General features: G+C 34.2%; 1 protein-coding gene across 2 annotated transcripts; it reads right to left on the bottom strand.

Moving 5' to 3' along the window:
- Positions 1–922: 922 nt before the first annotated feature.
- On the bottom strand, positions 923–9107 carry LOC126709352 (homeobox-leucine zipper protein HDG5-like). 2 transcript variants are annotated; one of them, XM_050409564.1, is made up of 12 exons: positions 9018–9107; positions 8228–8475; positions 7947–8107; positions 7641–7758; positions 6956–7147; positions 6091–6564; positions 5690–5791; positions 5326–5538; positions 5005–5173; positions 3479–3747; positions 3265–3360; positions 923–1845 (listed from the first exon to the last, which is right to left on the bottom strand). In XM_050409564.1, exons 2-12 carry the CDS (start codon positions 8369–8371, stop codon positions 1354–1356), a joined length of 2430 nt encoding a protein of 809 aa, XP_050265521.1. In that variant the 5' UTR covers positions 8372–8475; positions 9018–9107; the 3' UTR covers positions 923–1353. The 2 variants fall into 2 exon arrangements, with proteins under 2 accessions (XP_050265521.1, XP_050265520.1); XM_050409563.1 differs by having other exon boundaries at positions 8905–9069.
- Positions 9108–9427: the final 320 nt, after the last annotated feature.

Consider the following 9427-nt stretch of genomic DNA (forward strand, 5'->3'; position numbering starts at 1 on the left):
AAATTCTTGAGAAATCACAAAGAAATGCCTAAGAATCGCAAGAACTCCCGTGGTGCACAAATGCCCATAACGTTGGTTCAACCGAAACTCCATTTTTGTGAATAAATAAACTCCAAACTTTGTAGGAAAATTCTAAAGATAATGTACAGATTTTATTCTATATAGAAATTACAAATTAATGAGGTAATGAATATAATGGTTGAATTTCAATAACATCTTTAAATTACTTTTTTTGTGATTGGTAAGTGGTAACACATCAATTAGTAGAGGTTAGATAGTGAAATCAATAACATCTTTAACATCACTCAACTTTATTTAAATTACTTTTTTTTAATTGGTAAGTGGTAACACATCAATTAGTAGAGGTTAGATAGTAAAATCTATAACATCTTTAACATCACTCAACTTTGTATCATGTCTTGAAAAAGAAGATAAAAACTAAAAGTTAACTTATTTTTTAAAAAGTGAAAGTTACAGAGTATTTGAAAATGTACAGCAAATAGCAATAGCAATTAACGAGTCATGCTTATGCAAGCTCTCGTACGTGCCTTTAATAAATACTCCACAGACACTACCAATCACAAGAGCATAACATCACTCAACTTTGTATCATGTCTTGAAAAAGAAGATAAAAACTAAAAGTTAACTTATTTTTTAAACAGTGAAAGTTAAAGAGTATTTGAAAATGTACAGCAAATAGCAATAGCAATTAACGAGTCATGCTTATGCAAGCTCTCGTACGTGCCTTTATTAAATACTCCACAGACACTACCAATCACAAGAGCAAGCAAAAAATCGTACCCAGGTGACCAAAAATGAAAGCATTTCAAAAAATTGTCAGGAAAGGGAGTAACATCAATTCAAACACACGAGTGACAGAGAGAGAGAGAGAGAGAGAGAGGGAGAGAGAAATAACAAACAATTAATGAGTAAAACAATTGAAAAAGATAGCATTGAATTCATCAAAAACAAAAAAGGCCTACAGACAAGAAGAAGTCAATACCCGAACCACCACCCTTGCTGACTGGTGAGGACCATCTTGTATTTTTTTTAAGCCCTAACCAGAAATCAAGGGTTATAGCTGGTGCGCTCTTGACTCCCCCTCTGGCCTTTACCATCAACACATATAGTTTTTGACTTTTTTTTCCCACTCCCACATTGATTAATGTTGCACTACAGATCTCTCTTATCATCATAACTCCCAACTCCCCCCCACCCCACCTAACAATTAAGTCCAAAACCTACTTCACCTATTTTTATTTCACATTTCTACCCCTTGCGTTCCCACTGAATTATCCAAAAAAGATAGATGAATAGTTGAGTACCCTTGGGAACTTAAGAGCTATTGAGATGCTATTGCTTGGGTGATGGAGCAATTGCAGTCTCAGTGCAAGAGCCTACAACACTAACATTGTCAGGGCAGCTTGTGGTGGTACTACTACTAAGAGCAGCATTAATTTGATGCACCGTGTTACACAAGTGGTTGTTGATGGCGGTCACGCTAGAGAGGTTGAGCTTTGCTGATGGGATTGTGCTTGCAACAACTTGGAGTACCACTGTGAGTAGACAGCCTGCAGGAGAAGAAGTAGTAGATGCATTCCCTTCTTCGGATGATGGCATTGGGTTGCCATCACCAGAAGCGGTATTAGTGATGTCAGTGGTGGGCTCAAATGGAATTATGACGAACCCAATTGGTAGGAGCGGAATGCAGGAGGGGTCCTCGCTACTCATTGCGAGCTGGATGGAGTCCACGTCGACAGTCGTGTACACAACAAGGCTGCCGGACTGGTCAGTGCAGCTCTCTTGCAGCATTAGCTCTACATGCTGGGATGAGTTGCTGGCTACCTGCATGCATGCAGATAAAGATTCGCAGCTTAATACCTTAAATCATTTTCGGTATTACGGAGATGGGGCAAAAAGAAAAACAAAAATGAAAGCATGTAGTATGAATCAATAATGTGACATATATTTTGCAACAATAGTGAAATCCTTACACCTATAGGCACCTAATCGTTGAATTTCCATCTTGGAAAATTGGAATAGGGGAAGTTGATTGCAGCAGCATTGATGTAATTTGGTTGTATTTAGTTTAAAATGCAACGAATTTCCTAAATTGATTTAGTTGGAGTTCCCTTGACTTACATTTTATGTGTTCTTAAAGCTTCAAGCACTATGGTAATGAGGTTTGATTCTCTCCTCTAGAGGAGAGAATCAAACCTCATTACCATAGTCAAATCCAAATGCAAACTGAAATAATTTTGTTGGAAATAGTTGAAGAAAAATAATCAGTTACCAAATATACTTTGGTGGCTAAATTATGTCACATACAAATTAATAATGTTGATAAATAGGAGGATAATATAAAACAAGAAGCTTATGCACAGAATTCATTTTGACAGACATAATTAGTTTTAAAAAATATTGCTTTTTGTTTTTATTTTTTATTTTTTATCTTAGTTTGTTTGTAAATAATTTAATTTTTAGTTTATTTTTTGAGAATAAACTAGTTTTTAACTTTTTGTTACATATTTAATATAAAATTTTCAAAAAAATTATATCTTTTGATAAACACTATGCAAATAAGTTACTAAAAATAAGCAAAATCTAAACAAACTAATAATTTTGATATTTTAGATTATGAATCTAAATCAAATGTTTATTTAGAAAGGCATATTTTCACTATAACAGTATAATTATATAGGTATAAAGACACCACATTAAAGCTTTTTTAGGGTTTTGCATTTTAATTTTCTCAAAACATTTTGCAATTCAATTTGACTATTTTACTTAGACTTGACTAGAGTTACTTATTTTGAGTTTTGAAGTTTTGGCCATTTGTCTAAACTTGAAATACAGCTCAAATGGAGTATGAGGGCTTGGGTTTAGGATAAGTTTGGTAGTACGGAAAATGAGAATGAAAACCCAATAAAATCGAGAAAAAAAAAAAAAAAAAAAGGAGATAGAGGCATCTTGTGACTTGTTAGGGTTTGGGTTTGGGTTTTGGTTTTTCTGGTTTTTTTTTTTTTAATAACTTTTAATAGGTGAAAAAAAATAAATAAAGATGCTACCCATTAATACTTATTTAATTGGTTACCAATTTAACTCTTTACCTATTTAACCCAAATCTTAGTAAAAATTCACTTAAAATAAGTCGGTCATGGGCGGATTAATGAGTTTTGGGTAAAACTTGCCACTTTCATTTGTAGCTTGTAAGCGTGATAGAACAATAATCATAGTTATAAGAAGAAAAAAAAAAATGCTTACATTGATGCGAAGAAGAGAAATGCAATTTCCTGGATGAGAGCCGTTTGCAATGTGAGCCACCTCATGTAACGAATTCCCATTAGAGAGTACCTCAAGCTGCATAATACAGTGAATAATTCATCTTCCAGAACAAGCTAGTTTGAATTTATATTGGTGTATAAAACAATAAAAGAGTTGCAGTTTGTAAGGCTTGTTGTTGTTGTAAAGATATAACCTGAGATCTACGGCGTTCATCTCTCAAGAGATCAAAGACATGGCCATGAGGGTATGGCAGCCAAGTAGTGGACACAGCACAGAGTATGAGACCACTTGGTTGGCCAGGCTCTGAGATTTTCCTTGTAGTAATTCTAACAGTGTCATCAGGGGAATCTGATAAAGCCGTCCACATCAGACCACTGGAGCTGCTGATGTTAACGCAGAATGTTCTTATCATTCTTTGGGCCAATCTCATCAAGTTCCTTCGTGCTTCTGGAGAGGGTAGAACTGCACGTAGATTGAACCATAAAATACGTTGAATTAGATAATCAAAAGTTAGAAGAGTGAATAAGATTCTAAAATAATAGATCAAAAGTTAAAAGAATTATTATCAGACACATTGCACACATACGGAGACAAATAGAAAAAAAAAATTAACCTTTGTATAATCTTATGGACAATGATACTAATGTGGAGATTTATGTAGATATTTTTGTATCAATTATGAATACTGATGTATAACCGTGGATATAAACAAGTGTAAAAATTATTTCTGCCTTGTAAGATCCTGTATGTAAGGATGAAAAATGCATGGTTCTAATGATTGAAATGACACATCCATTTTGTTTTTGTCAACTCATTCTATTCACCTGTATGAACATATGTTCAAGTTGCATTGATTATTTGAATAAGTTGATTAAAAAAAGGACGCAATTGTGGAATATAATAACATTCACGTATGCAGGCGAATAAAATGTCATACCTGCACACATAAATCATTGAAGCGGAAGCATTATTAGAAGAGTAAGACTATACGTGTGTTTAGCATAAGCTTATTTTAACTTTTTGCTGATTGCTTTTTGTTAAAGTGTGTTAAAATATAATTGTATTTTGAAATATAAAAAATGTGAGGTTTAAAAAATTTGTACATAAAAGCATAAAGCTAAAAATTAACCAAATAAGTAAAAAACAAACAAACAATATATGACAAATTTTACTTCATTAATTAGTTTTACAAACTTTTTTTTAATATAGGTACATCAGCCTACAAACTTGTTACTAATTACTTAAAAAGTTATTCAAATATTTATTTATTATTGAATCAAATTTGTCATTTCAATTTATAAATCTTTTGTAGTAAAATTAGTAATTCTTTTTAGCATATTTCATTTAAAAAAACAGCATAAGCCATCTATTTTCAGTTTCTTTTTTTTCTTTTTTTTTGCATGCAAACCTACCGTATGCTTTTTTTGTAGTGTTTTTAAACTTTAACAAAATCACATTACTTAAGAAAAATTCATTATTGCAATAACATGTTATGATTGTCCTAATAAAAGTATTGAATAAAATTGTGACGTTGATTCAATCACATCTTGTTATGTCAACAATTGTGAAATATGTTATTCCTAACATTACTTTGTTATATTTATATGATTATAACATACTTGCTTTCTTGATGCACCTGGAGAGAGAAAGAGAATGTAAGTGTAAACTCAAAAAGTAAAAACAGAAGGAAAGAGGAAAATAAATAAATAAATAAAGAACCTCCAAGGTCCGATATATTTCTTGCCATGAGGCTTGCAACTCTCTCGCACTGTCGCTGCAAGACAGCTAACCAGCGCTGTGCTCCAAATGCCATACCATTACAGACATAGTCACTAAATATCTGATGGACTGGTTTCTCCTCTACCTCTGCATGTTCTACCCATGTAACCTGCATAGAAAGCCTTCCGGTCTTAGATTTCATGACATATTGCTCTAAGTAGAACTAGGAAGGTGTAATATATGATATACCTACACAAGAAATTTAGTAGAAAATTTAGCAATGAGAAATTAGATTTTACATAATTATAAAGTTGAACACACCCTTGAGTAGCCATTTGGCATGTCTTGAATAAGACATCCAGAGGGCCATCTCTTGTATCTGGGAAAGGAAGGCTGAAGGTTGTCATGGAAGCTATCAATCGGAAAATCAACAATAGCCCATGTCCCCTCCTCGGCATTCTGCTGGCAATAACGAAGGAAATGAACCTCTCGAGTTGGTACCAATGGAGAAAGAACTTGCAATTCTGCATACATCTGCCCAAACAAGTAGCCAACATATAAATATCACCCTATGATGGAAACCATTAAGGCCTATGAAATTTTGTAGCCCTACATAAATTCAAAACATAAGGTACAATAACAAATGTAAAAGATAAAAGAAGTTCTAGAACTTTATAATGCATACCAATTGAAAAGAACCACTTGCTTGACCAGAATCGCCTGGTGATATAACTTGAACAGTTTTTGCTCTGGAAACAATCGAAGGAAACAATTCCACCCACTTGTTCTGAAATTGAAGAGAAAACAAATTCATTTTAAATGAGATTGAGATTAACTGGCATAATAAGTTAGAAGACTTCTAAATAAGAGTCCAAATTATGCATTCTAATATATACTTCTTTTTTTGATATATTTTAAATGGGACATGGTAATTTCAATTTTAAACATCTTCATTGAAAATATTAAAAAGTATTAGGTGATCAAAAAGTTATTGACATTATAATTTGCTTCTTCAGAAGTTGTGAATATATCCATCTTTTGTTAAAAAAAAAAAAAAAAAAGAAAAAGAAAAGAAAGGGAACTTACAGCATCAAGGAAGGCATCGACCAAGTTGATGCTATTCATTATAACTACAGCACAATCACGGCTGGCTTCTGTCCTGAACTCACTGGAATTTTGCTTGAGGTTCATTGGCCATGGAAACATCCTTGCATGCTCTTCAAGATTAAGCACCTCTCTTCCATTTTCATTGTTTCGGATCCAAAGAGGCTCAGTTCCTTGACACATCTTCACAAGTTCATTTATGGACGAAGCAGCAAGCTCCAATGCAATTGACTTCTCCTCTTCCAACAACAGACCACCTTCAGGGAAGTGGGAAGTTTCTGGAGGCAACATAGGAACAGGAATCATTTCTGTGCAAGAAGCCATGGGGTCTGGGAAATGCCTTGAATACATATTCATATCCAAATCCAATGACGGAGGCATAAGATGAGGAGCTGGTGACATTAATTCGATTGGCCGGCCAGCATATCGTGAGGCGATACAACAAACACGTTCTAGCTGTAAAAAATTTCAATTAATCTTTAAATTCTACTTTAATCTTCAACTTATTCATAGCACCAAACTTGCGTTTAGACAGCAAACAAGTGAAGTTAATCCTGTAAGTGAGTTTGGTATACTAAAAAGATTAATCAGCTTATTTTAATTAGTCTATATAAAAAAAAAAAAAAAAAAAAAAAAAAAAAAACCTGGATTTAAGCAAAAATCATGATTCATTTCTGAACATTAAAGGACTGTAAATCTTTTATAGTGACCAAATTTTCGTGAACATGATGTTAGTTTCGAACACATTGCTGAATAAAATTTGGGTTCATAAAAATAAAATAAAAGAATAACCAAATTTTCTTGTGCATTTAGAGGTGCCTAACAAAACAACATACGTATACTATACCTCATCTCTCAGCCTGGCATTTTCAAGGTGAATTTGCTGTTCATCCAAGCCCATCCCCCCTCCTATCACACACGGACCTCCACAATTAGGGCAGACAACATTGCGTAACGCAGTTTGTAGCCGGTAATTCTCATTCCTTAGATTATCATTCTCTGCCTTAAGTATAGCGTTATCCGACCGATCTTGTTGTGCCTACCAATAAGTCATAAATCAAGAAAAAGTAAAGATTGAAATAAAAGCCATTTTGATAGATACCCTTTTTGCACAATAATGTTGTTATCTTATCCCTTGCAAAGTGCAAACACTAATGACTGAACCTTGAGGTAGAGAATGAGCTAAGTTCCCCTACAAAGGCTACAATAAAGTCTAAACTTTGAATGGCATAGCATTTATTCTTTTGCATTTTTTGGGAAGCACATATGCAGGTAGATATTAATGGTGTACATTAATGGGAAACAGATTGTACAAAAAAACTAGAAGCAAAAAAGTGTGCTAGAGTAAATGAGATTCTTCTTTTAGCCGTTTAGGGCTTCAAATGTAGCATGATACGGATAATGGAACGCGTTTTCCTTGAGAAGCGTGAGTGTGAGGCTGAAGTAAATTCATTAAGGATTCGTACATGTTAGGGTTTCCATTGAAAATGAAAGCTTAAATTTGAGATTTTGAGGACTGCTACAATTAATACCTTCATCTGGGTTCGTCGGTTTTGGAACCAAAACTTGACCTGGCGTGGTTTGAGGCCAAGTTCTTGGCTCAGTTTTTGCCTTTGCTTGTCATCTGGGTGTGGACATTCCTTAAACAAACTGTCCAATAAACATGAATATTGTGAGAAGGTTATGAATGAAAATTATACCACTTTTCTATAGGAAATATTTTGTGCTAATGGCTTCTTTTTTTTCTTTTTTTTTTTTAAATTCAATACTTAATAAAGAGAGAGATTTGGAGTCAAAGCATCTCAGTTAGAATACAGAGAGGTCAATATTGTACGTACGCTTCCATTTCTTGGATCTGGCGAGCGGTGTGCCTGTGATAGCGTTTCTTTTTGGGAGGTTGTTCACTCTCTTGCTCAGTCGCTGACTTTTCTTCAACTTGTTCACTCCCAGACCCACTCTCCATCTCATCCTTTCCTCTAAGGAACCCATTTTCTTCTTTCTGAAACAAAATTTGCACCAAACTCATATAAGAGAAATGCAAAGAAGATACACACACACACACACACATATATATATATATATATATATATATGTATATAGTTAAGATGAGAAAACTTACAGCAATCATGGAAGGGAAAGGCTGGAAAGGCATGCTAGACATGAAGTTGTAGTTAGAGTTTTGGATCGGTGGCGACGAAAAGAGGGTTTCTGAGGAAACTACGTTCCCTCCCATGGTTGGCATTACTTGACAATCCCCATACATTGTCGCTCACTTCTCAAATATTTTATATACTAGTACTTAGAAGGTACTATAAAATATTTGTCACAAACCTTTTTGGCTAGTCTTTTTACTACTCCAAAGCCGACCTATTTTGTCACCAAAAAATAAAAAATAAACACCGAAAAATTTTCAAGATCAGAATTTTGGTGGAAATTACACCAGAAATTCGAGACACAAGATATTACACAAAGTGCTAAAAATAAATTAACCCTAAGCAAATATTAGCATGCAGTTTATGAACAGGAAAACCCCTAGTAAAACAAGACCAAAACCTAGTGAAAAGGGCTCTAGATTTTGAAAGATAAAGCTTCAAAATTTGTGAATAGAAGAACAAAAAGATAGAAGCAGTGCTCGTAGGTCAAAAGAAAATGTATCAACACAAAATAAAAATCAGGGAAATTTTGTTTTGAGTTCCAAAACCGCCTTGAAATATTAAAAAATATCAAAAAAAAAAAAAGAAATGAAACTTGAGAAAATTAGAGAAGAAGAAGAAGAAAAAGGTTAAGAGTGAATACCACAACCACAACCACACCCACCAGTGTCGGTGGTTTTTGGAGCACAAGAAACTTTGTAGAGAAAGAAAGAAAGAAAGAAAGAAAAACCCTGTAATAATAATAATGAATTTAACCTCTTGATCTTTCTCTTCTTTCTCTTTCAGACAGCCCAACCCAGCCAAGCAGTACACACATAACACTCTCTCTCTCTCTCTCTCTCTCTAGAATTGCACACAAAATTTATTGTTTTACTGTGCGTGGTAAATGCAAATTGACAAAAAACCGACCAAACGCCTCTTACTCACTTTAGGTTTAGGCTGTTTTCTCTAACACGTGCCCGTTTCTCTATGGAAATAAGCGTTTCTTTTTTAGCCCACACCCAAAGTCAAACATTTACTTCACCATGTTCACGCTCTTCATCTATCCGTCAACTACACGCTGTTCTTTAACTCGTTAGTGCGCTCCACTCGCTGTTGCTTTCTGTGTATGTGTGTTTAAACATAGACGGTAAGATCATCGGGAGCGAGGTTTACGGTAATTTTGA

Source organism: Quercus robur, chromosome 12 (assembly GCF_932294415.1).
Source record: "Quercus robur chromosome 12, dhQueRobu3.1, whole genome shotgun sequence".
NCBI lineage: Eukaryota > Viridiplantae > Streptophyta > Magnoliopsida > Fagales > Fagaceae > Quercus > Quercus robur.

Coding starts and splice junctions, on each gene's coding strand:
- LOC126709352 (XM_050409564.1), bottom strand. CDS start 8,371: ATGTATGGGGATTGTCAAGTAATGCCAACCATGGGAGGGAACGTAGTT. Junction 6,565..6,955: donor ATGCCAGGCTGAGAGATGAG/GTATAGTATACG, acceptor AATTTTTTACAG/CTAGAACGTGTTTGTTGTAT. Junction 1,846..3,264: donor TTTCTCTTCTTCGCATCAAT/GTAAGCATTTTT, acceptor GCATGCATGCAG/GTAGCCAGCAACTCATCCCA.